Source organism: Equus przewalskii, chromosome 22 (assembly GCF_037783145.1).
Source record: "Equus przewalskii isolate Varuska chromosome 22, EquPr2, whole genome shotgun sequence".
Taxonomy (NCBI): Eukaryota; Metazoa; Chordata; class Mammalia; order Perissodactyla; family Equidae; genus Equus; species Equus przewalskii.
In genome coordinates this window covers 53706676-53727580 of record NC_091852.1, presented here as the reverse complement: position 1 = coordinate 53727580, position 20905 = coordinate 53706676, and the positions used below count along the sequence as shown (strand labels likewise).

Sequence of the window (20905 nt, the reverse complement as noted above, 5' to 3'; positions counted from 1 at the left end):
TGGTTTTTTCTTTTAGCACTTTGACTATATCAACCTACTGTCTTCTGGCCTCTGTAAGTTCTGATGATAAATCTGTTCATTTCTTGTTGAGAATCCCTTTTATGTGATGATTTGCTCCTCTATTCCTGCTTTCAAGATCTCTCTTTATTCTTGGCTTTTGAAAATTGGATAATGTCTTAGTGTGAGTCTTTTTAAGTTCATCTTACTTGGAGTTTCTTGGATGTTTATACTCATGTCTTTCAACAAATTTGGGTCGTTTTCAGCCATTATTTCTTCAAATATTCTCTCTGCCCCTTTCTCTCTCCTCATTTTGGTCTCCCTTCATGCGTCTCTTGGTCATTTTGATGGTGTCCTGCGTATCCTTTAGGCTCTGTTTGCTTTTCTTCAGTCTTTTTTCTTTCCGTTCCTTAGCTTCAATAATTTTCATTGTCTTATCTTGAAGTTCACTGATTCTTTCTTCTGCCTGTTCAAATCTGCCTTTGAATCCCTCCAGTGAATTCTTCATTTCAGTTATTGTACTTTTCAGCTCCAGCACTTTCAGTTTCTTTTTAGGTTTTCTATCTCTTTATTAATGTTTCTATTTTGTTTACAGCTTGTTTTGTTGACTTTCTCCGCATCTTCTTTTATTTCTTTGAGGACCTTTAAGACCATTGTTTTTGTCTATTTCTAATATATCTGTCATTAAGTCTTTTGCAGGTAACAGATTCTGTTGAATCACTTTTTCCTCTGAATGGGACATACCTTCCTGTTTCTTTGTATGCCTTGTGACTTTTTGTTGAACACTGGATTTGAATCTAATAATGTGTAACTCTGGGATCAGATACTCCCCCCTCCCCCTAGGTTTGCTGTGTTTTTGTATTTTTGATTGTTGCAGGCTGTCTCTGCTGAGCATGAGCCTGAGGTGCAAACTTAATGTCTCCTCAGGTCTTTTCTGAATCTTTTCTTGGGCATGCACAGTCACTTTCTAATTTTCCCTATATATTCATTTCATTTTGAATGTCCTAGTCTTTAGTGTCTGGCTCCTCAAGGAGAAGAGCCAAAATGATGGGGGAGAAAGAGCAACGGCTCTTTAAGTCTCCTGGAAGTCAATTGAGCCAGACCAGAAGGGGTCTGCAACAATGAGAGGAGGTGCAGCAACAATGTCTGCCTGCCTTAGTCTGCACCTCTGTGATCAGAAGCAGCAATCTGCAGTTGGAGCACAAATTCCCACTATTTGGGAGAGAGAGTCGTTTTTGCCCACCCTGGCTCCCCTAAGCTGTGTGCAGGCTGCTCCAGGAATGTGTGCACAGCAGCTTGCCATGTTGTTAGAATGGGGGATGAGTGGCTGCTACTGTGGTAAGAGCTGAAATTGCCCGAACTTGACCTCAGTTTACTTCCATGCCTTCTACTGGAAGTTGCAAACCTTCAACAGACTCTAGAAAAAAGTTATATTAGACAGCTTCTGCCAGTGTAATTGTTGTCTAGGTGGGGAGACGGATTTCTGGTGCTCCCTACTCTGTGTTCCCAGAAACCTAGATCATTGACTTTTAGACTCAAATCTTGTATAGATTTGTTTTAAAAGAAAAAGGTTTCTTGTGAACTTCTATTTTGATCAAAGACATTTACTACTAAGACAGATTTACAAATAACAAAACTACAAAACCAATAAAATTCATAACTCAAAATCTTTCAAACTAACATCATTAATTGAAGTGGGTTAATAATATTTTGCTCAAAGTAAATCACTGCTGTGAACGAGAATATTCAAGTTGTCTTTTTTCGTGTGTGGAAAATATACATAACATAAAACTTACCCTTTTTTGGTACACTGTACACTTTTTAAGTGTACAGTTCAGTAGCATTAAGCACTTTCACCTTGTCATGCAACCATCACCAATATCCGTCTCTTGAACTTTTTCATTGCCCCAAAGTGAAGCTCTGTACCCATTAAACAATAACTCCCCATCCTCTGCTTTTTCAGCCACAGGTTCTTTTTGAGTTCTGCATGTCTGTCCTTTAATGTGATGACTGATTATCTTATCACTTTGCTTATTGGCAATACCTTGAAATTTTCATTCATAGTTTGATGTGACATTATTTGATATTCACTTGGCAGGAACTCATCATTTATGTATGAAGATTGCCTCTCTTTTTCATTAGCTTTCTATGTATAAAATAATTTCTTTCATCAATCCATGATGACAAGTATAAAAGAACATGTGGTAGTCTCTCAGATGATATAGAATATATTTACATTATTATTATTTATTTTTTTTGGTGAGGAAGATTTGCCCTGAGCTAACATCTGTCGCCAATCCTCCTCTTTTTGCTTGAGGAAGATTGTTCCTGAGCTAACATCTGTGCCAGTCCTCCTCTATTTGTACGTGGGATGCCACCACAGCATGGCTTGATGAGTGGTATGTAGGTCTATGCCCAGGATTCAAACCTGCAAACCCCGGGCTGCTGAAGTAGAGTACACGAACGTTACCACTATGCCACCAGGCCAGACCCTACGTTAATATTTTAAATTAGCATTAAAAAAAATTGTAAACGTTTTTTACAGACTTATACAAGTTTTAGATCCCCAGTGTGAAGAATACAGAGTTGGGGGCTGGCTCCATGGCTGAGTGGTTAAGTTTGCGCGCTCTGCTGCAGTGGCCCAGGGTTCGGATCCTGGGCGCAGACATGGCACTGCTCATCAGGTCACGTTGAGGTGGCGTCCCATGAGCCACAACTAGAAGGACCTGCAACTAAGATATACAACTATGTATGGGGTGTGGGGGGAGTTGGGGAGATAAAGCAGGAAAAAAAAAAGATTGGCAACAATTGTTAGCCCAGGTGCCAATCTTTAAAAAAAAAAAAAAAATTCAGAGTTGGGTTATTTCCTATAGACATGGTATGAGGTCAAAAGAGGATAGGCTAATGCAGTGGAATTAAGAATAGAAAAGGAAGGATACCTATGTGAAGGAGCAGAAAGGATGGCAGTAGGTCCAGATGCGAAGGGAGTAACAGAGCGAAGGATGGCTCCAGAGATATGGAGCTTGAGATATCAAGGGATAGCTTTTATCATTAACGAAAGTACGACAATTTGGAGGAAAAGTTACCTTGAGGAAAACATTTGGTGAGTTATCAAGCTAAGTCTACCTTGAAGGAAGAAGAGATAAATGGTTAGAGGTGTGCTTTAGGAGGTACTGTCACAGAAATGCTGAGATTAATCATCGAGTATTCCTCTGGAATGAGAGAATGCATATTTAGGACAGCAGAGGAAAGAGTGTTAGGGTTTTATTCCAAGGTTGGAGGTAAGAAGCAGGGACAGTAGAGGACCCAAGATGTAAAGTGAAAATCAAGATAATTGCGCCCCGACATCAAAGGAAGGCATGTTTAAAGATGGCACAAGTCAACAGTGTAGAATACAGCAGATCGTACAAGGGCAATAAAGGATGACATAAAGTAAAATGCCATTCAGTGTGATTATTAGCTGAAATTTTACTCCTTTTCAAGGAAAATAGAGTTATATGTTCTCATTGAAGAATGTCTGGTCACAGTGTTGCTTAAAGAGATAATGCTGTTATTCCTTTGAAATTCTCCCCTCCCCACCCCACTCCCATTCTTAGATTTCCTCAGAATTTCTTTCTTAGTATAAAATGCTCTGGGATACTTTGTTTTAGAATTTAAACCTGGCTAATTTATTTTGTTTTCAATTTTGTGACATCTTTTAAAATAATTTGAGATGTCTTGGGATATGAGACATTCTAATTTTGCAAAGTACTCATGTTATAATTTATTTTACAGTTGTTTCTAATATGTACAAATCTGGTAGTATAATTTGATTAGGTTTATTTTGTGTTGAGAATAAAGATTGCTGTGTTAGTAGCTACATTGGTTTTGAGAAAAAAATCTTAGGTAGTTTTAATGGGAAGAGAGTAAGAAGGACAAAATGGGAATTGTTTAAAGAAATTCAGTGAAATCCTTGTTAGTGGTTTCCTCATTGGCGTAATTATTTCTGATATTTGCTTTTTAGAAAATCCTTTCAAGAAATATACCAATCAGATTCTGAAGGATGGGAATCTTCAAAAGATCTGAGAAGTCATCTTGGACATTTGGAATCAGAAATTTTATTTCTAAGTACACTTACTGGCATCAAGATAAGAAATTACTCCAAGAAGACAAAGGACCTGACAAGCACTGAGATGACAGAAAAGAGTAAGTGTTAATCTAGAAGTGGTGTTGAAGCTAACCTTGTATGCACAGGAAATTGGTTGTCATATCATTGAATTAAAATTCTACAAGGTAACTATTTGAATGTGTGATTGTGGTAGGCTTGTTTTGCCAGGTGTCTTTTGAACATGACAGCATCCATAAGACTCTTTTAAAAGCCGCCTGAGGGGCTGGCCCTGTGGCGTAGTGGTTAAGTTTGCATGGTCCACTTCAGTGACCCAGGGTTTGTGGGTTCGGATCCTGGGCACAGACCTACACACCAGTCATCAAGCTGTGCTGTGGCAGCATCCCACATATGAAATAGAGGAAGACTGGCACAGATGTTAGCTCAGCGATAATCTTACTCACCAAAAAAAGCGCTGCCTGAGGTAGAGGTTAAAGAAGGCACAGTCTCTGTCATTAAGTAACTTAATACTCAGGTAACAGAGATAAGTGATTGTAAGAACAACAACTCTTAGGAGTTGTTGCTACTGACCTGAGAGTTGCCTCATGTACAGTGTTCTACTCCTAATGAACATGGCCTATGGCCAAGATAAATGTTTCAGCAGCTGGACCATTTGCCAAAGGAGAGTTTCTGGTCCCAGTGCCTAGGTTTTATTGCACAGATCTGTGATGCACTAACAGGGAAGGGAAGGCCAATTCAGCTGTACAGTTGGATGTTGAGAACTTGGGACAAGAATAACATTCCCTAAGGAAGGAATCGCTTTTGGAAATGCTTCCTGACTTTTCCACTGAAATAGCCCTCATGACAGGAGAGAGAGTGACCCTCAGCGGGTCTCGGGCAATTTACCTCACTAGAAGTTTGAATTACATATAGAAATGACTGATGGAATTTAGACACTCCAGGTGCTTGAGAGGAGGAGATGGAATACAGAGAGGATGGAGAGTGAGATTAGATCAGGTACAAGACTTTTACTAGTGTGAAGGAGTCTCAGTCTTCCTAGTTTGAGTCCCAGGTTCACCCCATCTGCTGAAGTTCTTGGTGCTACCAATTTTAGAAAGCCCTTCTCATGTTGTGTGAATGGCTTGATTCCGAACTTTCCGCATTCTTGGGTCTGCCAGGTCAGTCTCACTTTTCTACGTGATATCTGGCTCATCCATCTGATTTCCAGCTTCCAAAATTAGGTTACTCTCATCTTCTTCTCTTTATCCTTGTAGAATTGTGCCCTTCTAAAAATACCTTCATTAGCAAACCTAGATGGTGATCAAGTCAGAATAATGGTTATCTCTTGGGTGGTAGTGTATAACCTGGGAAAAGGCATGAGGAAACTTTATGGGGTACTTTAAAATTTCTGTATCTTGATCTCTGTGGTGGTTACATGGGAAATACGTATGTTAAAAAAAAATCACACTGTATACTTAAGAATACGGCATTTTATGCATTTAAGTGCATTCATGTTATACCTAAAAGAAACCTTCTGATATCGTTTTAGTAAAGTTTTGAGAGATAACAGAGGTAAATACATGGATCCAATTTACTGTCTTCAACTAGAAGCAGATAAAGTTGCAAAAATGAAAAATAACAGTTATCATGATTCAAATTTGTCTAGGGTTATACTAGCATATTTCTATTTCATACCTTAATCTTTGGTATAATCGAGAAGTAGAAAGTATAAGTTGTCTTCAGTGCTATTTTGCAAAGCTAATCAATTTGATGCACGTTCTTCCAGATATTTTCATTGCAAATACTAACATACGCTTTCACACATATACTCACATGTATTATAGATATTCACACAAAATTGAACAATAGATATTTGAAGGAAATTGTTACTTTTCAAGCAAAATATTTGGTTTTTTGATTTACAGGTATAAAGAAAGTTCTACAGAGACACAGATTATCAGGAAATTGCCACATGATTACATTTCAACTTGAATTTCAGATTCTGGAAATCCAGGTAAGTTAAGGAGTGTGTTGTGATAACAGAGATTCTGCTGCTATGGAATAAAAAATTCCCCCCCATCCCTGGCCTCCAGCAGTGGCCGAGCTGAGGAGGAGTTCATGAGCTGGGGCCCCTTGTAGCACATTTGTGCAAAGTGATACCATTTCAAAAAATGTTTTTAAGTGTAAATACCCAGCAATTGTGTATGGTAGGGTTGTTGCTGAGGACATAGGTGCTTTGTTGGAGGGCAGGGAGCAAGATGCTCCTGGGCTCCCAGTGTAAGCCACAGGTCATGGGAACAGTCCTGGATGCCCTTTGAGTCAGTTGATATGCCAGCCGTCTATTTTCTATTAGTTATCTCTTGCTGCTTAACAAATTTCCTCAAAATTTAATAGCTTAAAACAACAAAAACATTTATTATCTCACCCATTTTCCATTGGTCAGGAATTTGGGAGCAGCTTAGTTGAGTGTTCTTGCTTAGGGCCTCTCATGAGATTGTGGTCATCTGGGACTACAGCCATCTGAAAACTGCTCACGGTTGGAGGATTAGATGCCAAGGTGGTTCATGGATACGCCAGCAAGTTATACTGGACTACTGAGACACAGCACAGGAGGAAGATACTTTTGACTAAGATTTTCACATAAAATCAGGAAGCAGACAGAATGATAACATGCAGTCTTTGGCCAGGATGGGGCAGTACAAGGCTTAGACACCTTCAAAGGCTGGTTTCAGGAAGAGTGGGATCCAGGCATAATTTTGAGAACTGACCGGGACTAGGCACATACTTTGATAGCAGAAAGCAATCTCAATCAGTTGATTTTGTGAGCTGGGCCTACAGGGAGTGTATGTAGAGAAGAACAGGGAAGGGCAGGCAGGCTGCCTCAACCTCAGGTCATCAGATAGTTGCAGTGCTAAGTCTTGCTGACAAGCTGCTTGGTTGTGTTCAGTCATGTGCCAGGATTCCTCATCCTTGTCCTCAGCCACAAAAACAGCCCCAAGTTGTCCCTTCTTGTATGGAACAGGAGTTAATGTTAGGTAATCAGGACCCTGCCTCCTTAGGTGTCAGACAGCTGCCCCAACTAGTCAAGAGTGCCTGGGTCCGGATAGCTGGGCTAGAGCTTTTGCTTTTTATAAACTTTTTGCAAGCCATGTCTCTAGTTGACCACTGACACTGGCAGGCTGGGAATGGGCTGAGGGAGGTCTGGGCGCCTCATCTGATGATAGCTCCCAGCTTGGTCCTGTCAGGATGACCAAGAACATCCACAGTGTGGCGTTGCCAATGCTGATTGAGCAGGATCTGACACAGGGGCATGGGTGATGAGTGGCCCTAGGGGAGGTACACTGTTCCCAGGTTGGCACCAGGCCTTGGGGCCATGCATGATCACTAAGGCAATATCATAGTCCTGTATGACCTCAAAGATCATCTGCTGAAGACTAAAACAGAACATGGGCCCAAATGGATTGGTGTCATTTTGGATTAACAGTCTGTGTCAGGATCCCACGCTTCTCTTTTGTGCAGCCCAGGAGCTCCTGGATGTTTTCCCATTGCAGAATGTTGCATAATCGGACCAAATGCATTTTCTTTCTTTGTGGCTAATGTGATCCTTAACTCAGAGTGGTGATACACCAAATATTCACCTGCATCCTGACTTCTATTAATGGGCCAGGACTACAGTCCATGGTAAGGTTGGAGGAGTCATAGGCCTCAGGTCCAGTCCCATGTCTGAGAACATTTGCACTGTCACTGGACACATTGCCCAGGAAACTTCTCAGGAGTATCCTGGGAGCCTTGGGGTCCTGAAGGCTTTTTCTGCTGTAGGTATATGTCTTTTTCACAGTCTCTCCATGGTTATCTGGAGAGAAGCTAGACTGTGGGCAAAATTAGGCTTGTCCTTTGGAGGCTTATGCACAAGTCTGTCTGAAAAGAGAAAGACTGTCCTCTGAAGTTGGGGTCAATGAGCTGCTCAGTGGAGCTGTACACTGTAGGATGGTTGTGCCCAGAGATTATCAGAGTTCTCGTTAATGGGGCTGTGGCTTGAGAGATGAAATAGACTGCAGTATTGTAACTTCATTTTGTTTAAAATGCATACTTGGGTCACCTTAAGTATCTGAAGGAAAACGTCAAATGGTAGTTTCATCTTATCACGAGTCAGATCACAGTTTGGGGAAATTTGTTGTAACTCGATGTGCTTCTGAAGAATGACTACTGCCTGACCAGAGGCATTCCTAGCGTGAACTGGCACTGGGCCCCTGTAGCTCCCACCGTGGCTTGGCCTCCTGGTCGTTGCTGTCCGCCCTGAGGCTGCACAGACAGGACCAGAGCCATGTGGGCCCTGCCACACAGGCCCTGCTACCCTTGCAGCAGTGGCCATGCTCCCTGCCTCCTACAAGGCAGTGATGACATCAGCCCAGACCTCACCTTCCTGTCAACAGTATTTTAAGCTAATATTCTCACCCCCATACCACCAAAGCATGATCAAAAATTTTGTGACAATTTAGTAATGGCCTAAATTTATACTGTTAGCTCACATGCTGAGTGAATTAGAATTAGTTGAGCTGCACATGACAGAAAACTTAAAAATAAGGGTGGTTCAAAGTACTAGACATTTATTTCTCAGCTGCTTAAACAGATTGTAGGGTAAGTGTTCAAAGGCTAGTATTGTGACTTCATAATCATCAGGCTCTGCCATCACCCACCTGGCTTCCAAATCATGGTGCAATTATCACTTTAGCATTTCAGGCATCAGGAAGGGGTGGGCAAACAAGGGCTCACCTTTTCCCGTGAAGGACACTTTCTCGAACTTGTAATATCCATCATTTTCACCTACATTCCATTGGCCAATAAGTTAGCGCAAGGAAGGCTGGAAATGTAGTCTTCGTTGTGCATGGCCGTGTGGCCAGTGAAAAATTGGGGCAAGAAAGAAGTACAAATACTGGGATCTACCAGCAGTTTCTGTCCCATATGCGTTAGGGGATGCAGGAAAAAAATCTAAGGAGAGGAACAGCTGATATTCTTTTACAGATAGTCTTTTACAGACATAGAACACAGTAATTGCCAGATAAAGAGATGTAAGTTGTTGTTCACATTTCAAAGTATGTAGGTGTTTCTGGGTGTTTTGTCCTTCTTCTCCCCAAAGCCCCCCAACACATAGTTGTATACTCTAGCTGTGAGTGCCTCTGGTTGTGCTGTGTGGCACACTGCCTCAGCATGGCCTGATGAGCGGTGCCATGTCTGCGCCCAGGATCTGAACTGGCAAAACCCTGGGCTGCCGAAGTGGAGCGCACGAACTTGACCACTCAGCCATGGGGCCGACCCCCAAAGTATGTAGGTGTTTTTAAATTGCTTGATTTTACTTAATTTGCTACAGAAAGAGTATGCTCTCCCTATGTTAAGAATGCTTGCTTTCTCTGCACATTTCCAATTTTATGATTCTTTTTGAGAACCAGACTGGTAAGCAAGATGTTAAAAGCTATCACAAAAACTCCCAAATGAGCAAGATTTTTTTTTTTTTTTTTAAAGATTTTATTTTTTCCTTTTTCTCCCCAAAGCCCCTCCAGTACATGGTTGTATATTCTTCGTTGTGGGTCCTTCTAGTTGTGGCATGTGGGACGCTGCCTCAGCGTGGCTTGATGAGCAGTGCCATGTCCGCGCCCAGGATTCGAACCAACGAAACACTGGGCAGCCTGCAGCGGAGCGCACGAACTTAACCACTCAGCCACGGGGCCAGCCCCTCAAATGAGCAAGATTTTAGGGATAAGTCATATGGGACTCAGAGACTTTCTTGGAGAAGAGAACAAAGGACTGTCTCATTTTGTTGTTGTTACTTAGAATTCTGATGTAATGGGGTGATGAGAATTGTTTTTATGTTTGTGTTATTTCATGGTAAATCCTCACGTATTCTAGGCCTACTTGTGTAAGTACCCCTGTAGAAATCTATCTCTGTGGAACTGCGAAGTTGAGGAGATGTGTATGTAAATTCTGATTGATAATACCAAATTGCCTTCTACAATGGCTTTACCATTTTATGATGTTGAGCAGATTTTTATATTTAAGAATTTTATATTTGAGGAAAAAAAACAATGGTGAAGACATAGCAAGCTTATGTGTTCTAAAATGTTTTTTTAAACAAAATTTCCACTAGAGGGAGATGTTAAGCTATCAGAATATTAAAAAGGAACGTAAATAATGAAACTGTCTTACTTATAGAATATTGTTATAATAAAATCATAGTAATACAATGTTAGAAAAATGCCCTAAAATCATATGAATAGAATATTGGAACCCAAAGTGACCTTATAGATTATCTAGTTCAGCCCCCTTATTTATAGGGAAATGTACCCAGGGCATTTGAATGATTACCCACGTTGGCATAGCTATTGTTTTCAGAAGTGGTTGGAACATACAAGTATGTTCCAGGATTTACTGTCTGTTGTTAGCGCTGTTTCTGAGGAGTTGCAAGGACTTCAGAATTAACGTGTCAGCATTCACAGTCCATGCAGCATAATAAATCAGATGGGTGGGAGTTTGTGGAGAAAGGGCAGATTAAGTATGTTTTCAAAACTTCTCTCTCTGAAACCAGTGAAAGAAGAAAATTAGACAAAAAGAGGGAAATGTTTTAATTAAAAAGAATATAATCCCATATCACAGACTCCAAAGAAAGTGTACTTGATATGATGACATTTGAACCTAAATGAAAGAAAAGACTGAAGTCTGATACAGAGTGCTTCAGGAGCAGTATATAAATTTTGCAAAGTTAACTGGACCGTTATCCTGAATGTCTCTACCCACAATCCTTAAGTTGTAGAGAATGAGAACTGCAATCTTAAATGGACTGGGGTAGCGAGGAATGTGCTGCTGAGACTCAGGCAGGGGCTTTGACGTCAGATTGTTTATAAGGTCCTTCCCCTTGTTTACCGACTGGGGAGGATTGACCTGGTTAGCAGTATGACAGGGAGGAGAGAGATGGGCAAACCGTATCTTGAAGTCAACTTTCCAGTGGCTAAACTGAATCCACAACCCACCAAAAAGAAAAAAAATAGAGGGGCCAGTAAATCATAGGCTTTATGCTGACGGGATTATTTACCTATCCTAATGCCTGTAAGTCCAAAATCCAACACACCCACACATACTAGAAGAAAAGACAAGAGGTGCCTCTGAGATTTTTTTTTTTCTTTTGTAGCAGCTGTATTGAGATATAACTCAGATACCATATAATTTATCCATTTAAAGTATACGTTCATTAGTTTTTGGTAAATTCACAGAGTTGTGCAATGATCACCACATCAACTTGGGACGTTTTTATCACCTCAAAAAGAAAGCCCATCTTCTTTATCACCTCTCAATCTCCTTCCTTCTGCCCAGACCTAAGCAAGAGCTAATCTGTCTTCTGTCTGTATGGATTTACCTATTCTGGACATTTTCTGTAAATAGAATCATATAATATGTGGTCTTTTTGACTGGCTTCTTTGACTTAGCATAATGTTTTCAAGGTTCATTCATGTTATAGTGTGTCTTATTACTTCATATATATATATATTTTTGACTGAAAAATATTCTGTTGTGTGGATATATCACATTTTGTTCATTCATTCTTCAGTTGATGGGCATTTATGTTGTTTTCACATTTTGACTGTTATGAATAATGTGGCTATAAACATTCATGTACATTTTTCTTGGCTTTATATCTAGGAGTAGAATTACTGGGTCAAATGGAACTACCAGGTGATAACTAATGACGTTAAGCATCTTGTATATCATCTAAAGAAACGTCTGTTGAGATCCTTTGCCTGGTTTTCAATTGGGTTGTCTTTTTATTATTGAGTTGTAAGAGTGCTTCTGTAGTTTCTGTTTCTGATTAGATATGGTGATAGATGCCTACAGACAGCCTACTTAAACTGCAGCTGCTCCTGACAATTGCCGCTATATCCTCGAGTAGCTGAAAAACTAAACAAAGATTACAGACCATCAATATCCATTTCTCCAGCAGCTCAAGATACAAAGAGACAAGTCAGATGGTGCCCAGACAAATGGGGAAGAGTCAAGAAGTATCCACTCACTCTGTCCTTAGGAAATAGCAAAAACTGCTAGATGTACCTCTTAAAAAAATACCACCCATGGAGTTAAAAGCACAAGGAGAGTGCAGAGTTCTTTCATCATCATTTAGGGCCTATGTCAAAGTACTGCCATGAAAGAAATTAGTAAGAAAATGGAGATAAATTTACTTTGGAAAAATTAATCCAGGAAATACAAGAACGTGCTATATAAAAACTGCTCTGACTCTCGAAAGCATTTAAAGAAAATTGAATAAGAAAAGGAGAGACCTGAGAGAAATGAAGGAAGAATAAAATGATTATAATGCTGAAAACTACACTAGATGCAGCCAATAGTAGACTAGGAGGATGGGCTTGAGAGAAATCGCTTGTTAGCGTGTTTGAAGGAAAAGAGATGTGGAAGATAATGAAGAGTCAATATATGATTTTTCCATAAAAAAAAGAATCGAAAAAAAGTGGAAGAGAAATTATAGGCAAACATAGAAGAAAATTTACTAGCGTAAAGGAGAAAACCTGAATTTGCAGATCAAAATATTTAACAGTTTATTTAACAATCCCCATTATTGAATATAGAATTGTTTTTGTCTTTTTGTAATGTGTAGCACTGTAATGAATATCTTTATTCATAAGTCTTTGTCTTCATTTTTTATTACTTTAGGATAAATTCTTAGAAGTCAAATTGCTGAGACAGAGACTATGAATATTTTGAGTTAGGCATTGTCAAATGGTTTCTTAGATTAAAATGTCATCTCATTGTTTAACCTTACATTTATCTTATTACTAGTGAGATCGAACATTTTTTTCCATACACATTGTCTTTTACCTCTGAGTTTTTAAGTTCATGTCTTTTTTTTAAATTAAGATTATGATAGTTAACAACCTTGTGAAATTACAGTTGTACATCATTATTAGTCATGTTGTAGGTACACCACTTCACCACTAGTGCCCTTTCCCCTGGTAACCACCGATCAGTTCTCTTTGTCTATATGTTAACTACCACCTATGAGTGGAGTCATAGAGAGTTCATCTTTCTCTGTCTGGCTTATTTCACTCAACATAATACCCTCAAGGTCTATCCATGTTGTTGTGAATGGGATGACTTTGTCCTTTTTTATGGCTGAGTAGTATTCCATTGTATATATATATACCATCTCTTCTTTATCCAATCATCAGTTACTGGGCACTTAGGTTGGTTCCATGACTTGGCTATTGTGAATAATGCTGCGATAAACATAGGGGTGCATGGGACTTTTGGAATTGCTGATTTCAGGTTCTTAGGATAGATACTCAGTAGTGGGATGGCTGGGTCACAAGGTATTTCTATTTTTAACTTTTTCAGGAATCTGCATACTGTTTTTCATAGTGGCTGCACCAATTTGCATTCCCACCAACAGTGTATGAGGGTTCCCTTTTCTCCACAGCCTCTCCAACATTTGTCACTCTTGGTTTTGGATATTTTTGCCTTTCTAACAGGTGTAAGGTGATATCTTAGTGTAGTTTTGATTTGCATTTCCCTGATGATTAGTGATGATGAGCATCTTTTCATGTGTCTATTGGCCATCTGTATATCTTCTTTGGAGAAATGTCTGTTCATGTCTCCTGCTCATTTTGTGATCAGGTTGTTTGATTTTTTTGTTGTTGAGCTGTGTGAGTTCTTTATATATTATGGAGATTAACCCTTTGTCAGATAAATAACTTGTAAATATTTTTTCCCAGTTAGTGGGCTGTTTTTCTGTTTCAATCCTGTTTTCCCTTGCCTTGAAGAAGCTCTTTAGTCTGATGAAGTCCCATTTATTTATTCTTTCTATTGTTTCCCTCGTCTGAGGGGTTATGGTGTCCGAAAAGATTCTTTTGAAGCTGATGTCGAAGAGTATACTGCCTATATTCTCTTCTAGAAGACATATTGTTTCAGGCCTAATCTTTAGGTCTTTGATCCATTTTGAGTTTATTTTTGTGAATGGTGAAAAAGAATGGTCGATTTTCATTCTTTTACATGTGGGTGTCCAGTTTTCCCAGCACCATTTGTTGAAGGGACTTTCCTTTCTCCATTGTAGGCCCTCAGCTCCTTTGTTGAAGATTAGCTGTCCATATATGTGTGGTTTTATTTCTGGGTTTTCAATTCTGTTCCATTGATCTGTGCACCTGTTTTTGTACCAGTACCATGCTGTTTTGATTACTGTAGCTTTGTAGTATGTTTTGAAGTCAGGGATTGTGATACCTCCAGCTATGTTCTTCTTTCTCAGGATTGCTTTAGCAATTCGGGGTCTTTTGTTGCCCCATATGAATTTTAGGATTCTTTGTTCAATTTCTGTAAAGAATGTCATTGGGATTCTGATTGGGATAGCATTGAATCTGTAGATTGCTTTAGGTAGAATGGACATTTTAACTATGTTTATTCTTCCAATCCATGTGCATGGAATGTCTTTCCATCTCTTTATGTCGTCATCAATTTCTTTCAAGAAAGTCTTGTAGTTTTCATTGTATAGATCTTTCACTTCCTTGGTTAAATTTATCCCAAGGTATTTTATTCTTTTTGTTGCGATTGTGAATGGGATTGAGTTCTTGAGTTCTTTTTCTGTTAGTTCATTGTTAGTGTTTAGAGATGCTACTGATTTATGTATGTTGATTTTATACCCTGCAACTTTGCTTTAGCTGTTGATTGTTTCTAATAGTTTTCCTATGGATTCTTTGGGCTTTTCTATATATAAGATCATGTCGTCTGCAAACAGCGAGAGTTTTACTTCTTCATTGCCTATTTGGATTCCTTTTATTTCTTTTTCCTGCCGAATTGCTCTGGCCAACACCTCCAGTACTATGTTGAATAAGAGTGGTGAAAGTGGGCACCCTTGTCTTGTTCCTGTTCTGAGAGGGATGGGTTTCAGTTTTTGCCCGTTGAGTATGATGTTGGCTGTGGGTTTGTCATATATGACCTTTATTATGTTGAGGTACTTTCCTTCTATACCTATTTTATTGAGGGTTTTTATCATAAATGGGTGTTGGATCTTGTCGAATGCTTTCTCTGCATCTATTGAGATGATCATGTGGTTTTCTTTTTAAAGATTTTATTTTTTTCCTTCTTCTCCCCAAAGCCCCCTGGTGCATAGTTGTATATTCTTCATTGTGGGTCCTTCTAGTTGTGGCATGTGGGACGCTGCCTCAGCGTGGTTTGATGAGCAGTCCCATGTCCGCGCCCAGGATTCGAACCAACGAAACACTGGGCCGCCTGCAGTGGAGTGCGAGGACTTAACCACTCGGCCACGGGGCCAGCCCCTGATCATGTGGTTTTTGTTTCTCATTTTGTTAATGTAGTTAATCATGTTGATTGACTTGCAGATGTTGAACCATCCCTGTGTCCCTGGTATAAATCCCACTTGATCATGGTGTATAATCTTTTTGATGTATTGCTGTATTCGGTTTGCCAAAATTTTGTTGAGGATTTTTGCATCTATGTTCATCAGTGATGTTGGACTGCAGTTTTCCTTCTTTGTGTTGTCCTTGTCGGGTTTGGAGATCAGCGTGATGTTGGCTTCATAGAATGTGTTAGGGAGTGCTCCATCTTCCTCTATTTTCTGGAATAGTTTGAGAAGGATAGGTATTAAATCTTCTTTGAATGTTTGGTAGAATTCTCCAGAGAAGCTGTCTGGTCCTGGACTCTTATTTTTGGGGAGGTTTTTGATTACTGTTTCTATTTCTTTACTTCTGATTGGTCTATTCAGATTCTCTATTTCTTCCTGATTCAGTTTGTAGTTCATGTCTTTTGCCTTTTTCTTTTCAGGTTTCATATCTCTTTGTCGTGTTTATGGTAAAAATTTTCCTCAGTTTACTGTTTCTCTTTTAGTTATAAAGTCATTTTTTTATATAGGTATTTTGAGTTTTTTATGTAATTGTATTCACTTATTTTTTTCTATTATTGTTTGTGTAGAAAGTTCTTCCTCACTCAGTAGTCATTTAAATGTTTCTATTTCCTCCTAATATTTTATAGTTTATAGTTTCAGTGTTTACATTTAAGTAAGTAATTCATTTATTGGAGTTCATTTAGATTTTTGGTATGTAGCAAGGATCTACTTTTATTCTTTTAACAAATAACTGATATTTTCAGTACGTTTTCTTGATTATCTTTTTATGTTACTTGGTGGAATTTCATTTTGCATATTTTTAAAGTATTTTTGTCTTTCTGTTTAAAAGTTTACTGTGCTCTGATACATAAATTTTGTTTTCTTTATTTTAGAATAAGAAGAGTTTATCTTCTGTTATTACTGACCTCAACATAATAATGGAGCCCACCGAATATTCAGAATTAAGTGAATTTGTGTCTAGGTAAAATATTTTAAAAATTTATTCTTTTAGGGATTAGTTTCACTCTACAGTTTTAAATTTGCCTTTTCTTTTATCTTGGTAAGTAAATATCAAAACATCTCTGAAAGCGTAACACCATTATTATGGGTTATATTTAAGCCTATATTCTTCATCTCTATTGTTGTTTTCTTCAATAAATATTTATTATACATTCACTATGTGCTAGGCATTAAAATGAAAATGTGAGCAAAAACAGATATAATCTTTCATCTTCATGGGATTTATAGCCTAGTGGAAAAGTCAGATATTAAATAATCGTAAAAATAATCTAAAATAGAGTTTGTGTTAAATGCTACAGAGAAGAGTTACATATGCTGTTGAAGCATACATCAGGGATCTGACTCTTGGGGGAATATGGAACGATCTCCTGAAACTTGAGCTGAAATCCGAAAAACGAGTGGATGTGGACTAACAAATAGGTCCTAGACAGAATAGCTTGTGCACAGGCACTGCTAGGAGGGAGCATGGCATCTGTCAGCAACTGACAGGAGGCCATAGTGACTGGAGGAGGGCAGGACAGGGGAGTGTGGTATAAGATGAGGCTAGCAAAGTGTGCGTGTAAGGGCCACACCATGTGTGGTTTGGCATAAGCAGTTTGGTCACAGTCCTAAGACCAATGTGAGGCCGTTGAAAGGTTTTAAGCAGAGCCTAAGGAAGGCACAAGTGTGACATCCTAGAAAGTATTATTCTGGATGCTGCAAGGAGAAGGGATTGAAGGGGTGCAATAGTGGATACAGGAGAGTCAGTGACTAGTGTATTAAAAAAGTTCAGGCAAGAAAAGTTTGTAGTTTGGATGAGAATAATGGTAGTTGTGAAAGAGAGCTGGATGGATTTGGGGGATGTTTAGGAAGCACAATTGAATGGGCACATTGGTAGTTGAATAGGGGGTCACGAGTTGCTGATGGGGATGACTCCTTGAAGATGATGATTGCATTTGTTGAAATAGGGAAAGTTGAAAGAGGGCCGTCTCAGGTGAGATTGTGACTTCAGTTTGGACATGTTGAATTTGAGTGCCTGTGAAACACTGAACTGAAAATATGAAGTAGGCAGCTCAGGAGGGGTGTAGGTAGGAGATACAACACTGGAGTTATCTGCCAGGGAGTGAAAGTTACAGCCTTGAGCAGGAATGAGATTGTGGAGAGAATATAGAGTGAAAATAGGAAAGGGACTGGAACTGAACCTTGAGGAATTCTAAAATGTGCTGGCTGAACAGAAGAGAGGATCCTCCAAAGGAATTATAAAAGAAACTTTGAGAAGTGGGAGGAAAACCAGGAATGTGTTGTGGACCATTGGCAACTGTGTTGACAGTTTTTCTTTGACATGAAGATATCTTTAAAGTGTCTTCTGGATTGCATGGGTTGTGAAAAGAAGTCTTCTATCCTTGTTATTTTGTGTGTGTGGGTGTGGGTGTGTGTGTTTTGGGCTGCCTTCAAACATTTCTCTTTGTTCTGTTTTTCCACAATTTGACTGTGCTATTTCTAGGGTGTATTTGTGTGAAAATTCCCAACCATATCTTTTCAAATACTTCTTCTGTCCTGTTCTCTGTTCTTCTGCAGCTCTAATTACACGTATGTTAGAACATTGGATATATTTTCTCCACATTGGGATGCTCTGTTCTATTTCTTTCACTTTTTTTTTCTTTGCATTTCAGTTTGGATAATTTCTATTACCCTATCTTCAAGGTCACAGATCATTTCCTCAGCTGAAGTCCAATTTGCCAATGAGCCCGTTGGAGGAATTCTTCATCTCTAATGTAATGTTTTTTATTTCCAGCATTTTCATTTGATTCTTAATTTATCTCTCTGCTGAAATTGTTCAAATGCTGCCCATTTGTTCATCCATATTGTCCAGCTTTTCCACTAGATCTTTTAACGTATATTTTTTTCTTTATTGTTTTATTATGAAAAATTTCAAATATGCAAAAAAATAATAGTATAATTAACCTACAACTGCCCATTAGGCACCTTCAACAATTATCAATATTTTGCCAATCTTAGTACATCAATTCCTACACACACACATTTTTTAACTTTTAATTTTGAAAAATTATAGATTCACAAGAAGCAGCAAAAAAAACAATATACAAGAAGTTTCCATACACCCTTCATCTAGCCTCTGACAGTGGTAACATCTTGCATAATTATAGTATACTATCAAAACTAGAAAATTGGCATTAGTGAAAACCAAAGGGCATTTTCAGATTTTCCTAGTTTTACAAGCACTTGTGTGTGTATGCGTGTTCTATGCAATGTTATCACCTGTGTAGCTTCATGAAACCACCACCACCACTTTCAGGATACAAGACTATTTCATACTCCTTTGTACTAGATCTTTTGTTCACCCAGTTTTTTTTGTTGTGGTAAATAAAATATATACAACATAAAATTTACCTTCTTAACCATTTTTAAGTATACAGTTTTAAGTGTACATATTGTTGTACTGCCATCACCACCACCCATCTCCATAACTCTTTTCATCTTGTAAAACTGAAACTCTACCCATTAAACAACTCCCCATTTCTCTCTCGCTGCAGCCCCTAGCAACCACTGTACTTGTTTCTGTGTTTATGACTTTTAATCTTAGTTATTTTAAAGTCCCTGCCCAATAGTACCAAGACCTGAATCATCTTTGAGTCTGATTCTGCTGATTAGTTTACAACAGATCTTTTTTTTCTTGAGTTTTTATCTCATAACTTTTTATTGAATGATAGACATTGTGGAAAAACAGTAGAGACTGAAGTGAAGAGTATTTATGCCCAGAAATGGGCACATTTCTTTTATCAGTGTTAGCATGAGAGTTAATTCAAGGTACTTAACTGTTGAGCTGGATTTGGGATTTTCGTGGCTTTTATTACCTTAGACACCACAGGCTTCAGCTTCTTGCAGCGATGGATTCAAATTCAAGTTCAGTTCTTCCTCATGCTTAGGTGGAGTTTTGGGAGCTGGCTGGTTTCCTCAGTGTTCCAGCTCCGCCCTCAGCTCTCAGGCGTTCCTCCAGGTCTGCACCTCCAGGGGCCGTCTTTCTCCATGCACTTGACTCCCCAGCAGCAGATGTTGATGCTTGTTGCTGGGTGCTGGCTTGATTGCCATCTGTTTATCCTCTTTGCTGAAGTTTATGTTCAACTCTTTTATTCATTGCTTCATCGGATTGTTTCCTTACTGTTGTTTTGAGAGTTCTTTATATATTCTGTATCCAAGGCCTTTGTCATAAGTGTGATTTCCAGATATTTTCTCCCATTCTGTAGCTTGTCTTTTCATTTTCTTAACGGTGTCTTTGAAAGAGCAAAAGTTTTTATTTCAAGAAGACAGTTTATCTTTCTTTTATGTATATATTTAGCTCATGTTTTTGGTATGATGCCTGAGAACTGTTTGCCTAACCTCAGGTCATGAAAACTGTCCTCAAATTTTTTATAAATTTTTATAATTTTACTTTTTACATTTAGATCTATGATTCATTTACATTTAATGTAATTGTTGATGTGTTTGGATTGAAGTCTGCCCACTTTGTAGTTATTTCTGTTCTTTCTCTGTTTTGTTCTTATATTTTCTCCTTCATGCCTTTTCTGGATTATTTGAATATTTTTTAATATTCCATTTTAATTTGATTTTCTTCTATATCTCTTGCATGTTATGTAAATACGTGTATTATAATTATATATATTACTGGTTGTTCTAGGGATCACAGTCTACCTAGAATTAATATTTTGCCACTTTAAATGGCATATAGAACCTTTTATTAAATAGATTCCTTTACTCTCATGTCCTCATGTTACGGTTTTGATGTGCATTGTTTCTACCTACATTGAAACCCTCATCGGATAATGTTATAATTCTTACTTTCTTCCTTTTTATGTGTTTGAAGGAACTTAAGAAGAATAATCTCATACATTTATGTAGATTTTTACTAATTTTACTCTTCATTCCTGATATTCCAAGTTTCCCTCTGGTATCATTTCCTTCTCATCTGAAGAACTTTCTTTAGCATGTCTTCTTGAGTAGGTTCACTTGGACAAATCCTTTTCGTTTTCTTTCATCTGAGAATGTCATTGCTATGTCTTTGCTCCTGAAGGATATTTTCACTGGATATTAAGTTCTGGGTTGACAGTTCTTTTCTTTCCGTACTTTAAAAATGTCGTTTCACTTCTCTCTGGCCTCTGTGGTGTCTGTGGAGAAATCCACTGTCTTTGAATCCTGCTTCCCCTATAGGAAATGTATCTGTTTTTCTCTAACAGGTTTCAGGATATTTTCTTTTTCTTTAATTATTGATAGTTTGATTATGATGTTTTTAGCCGTGGATTTTTTTGTTTATCCTCTCTGGGCTTGTAAGCTTATGTCTTTTTACCAAATTTGGGAAATTTTCAGCCATTATTTCTTCAAATATGTTTTTTGCTCAGCACTTTTTCTCCTCTGCTCTTGGG

General features: G+C 38.5%; 1 protein-coding gene across 5 annotated transcripts in view; it reads left to right on the top strand.

Annotated features, from left to right (window-relative positions):
* The window catches only part of CENPP (centromere protein P), a 215705-nt gene that overhangs the window by 10967 nt on the left and 183833 nt on the right, over positions 1–20905 (top strand). For 4 of the 5 annotated variants that reach the window (XM_070590568.1, XM_070590567.1, XM_070590569.1 and 1 more), the window contains exons 2-4: positions 4001–4182; positions 6007–6095; positions 16361–16449. The exons of the other annotated variant lie outside the window; for it this stretch is intronic. In XM_070590568.1, coding sequence (XP_070446669.1) covers positions 4170–4182; positions 6007–6095; positions 16361–16449 — 191 coding nt within the window. In that variant the 5' untranslated portion in view covers positions 4001–4169. The remainder of the gene's footprint in view (positions 1–4000; positions 4183–6006; positions 6096–16360; positions 16450–20905) is intronic. 5 annotated transcript variants of the gene reach the window in all.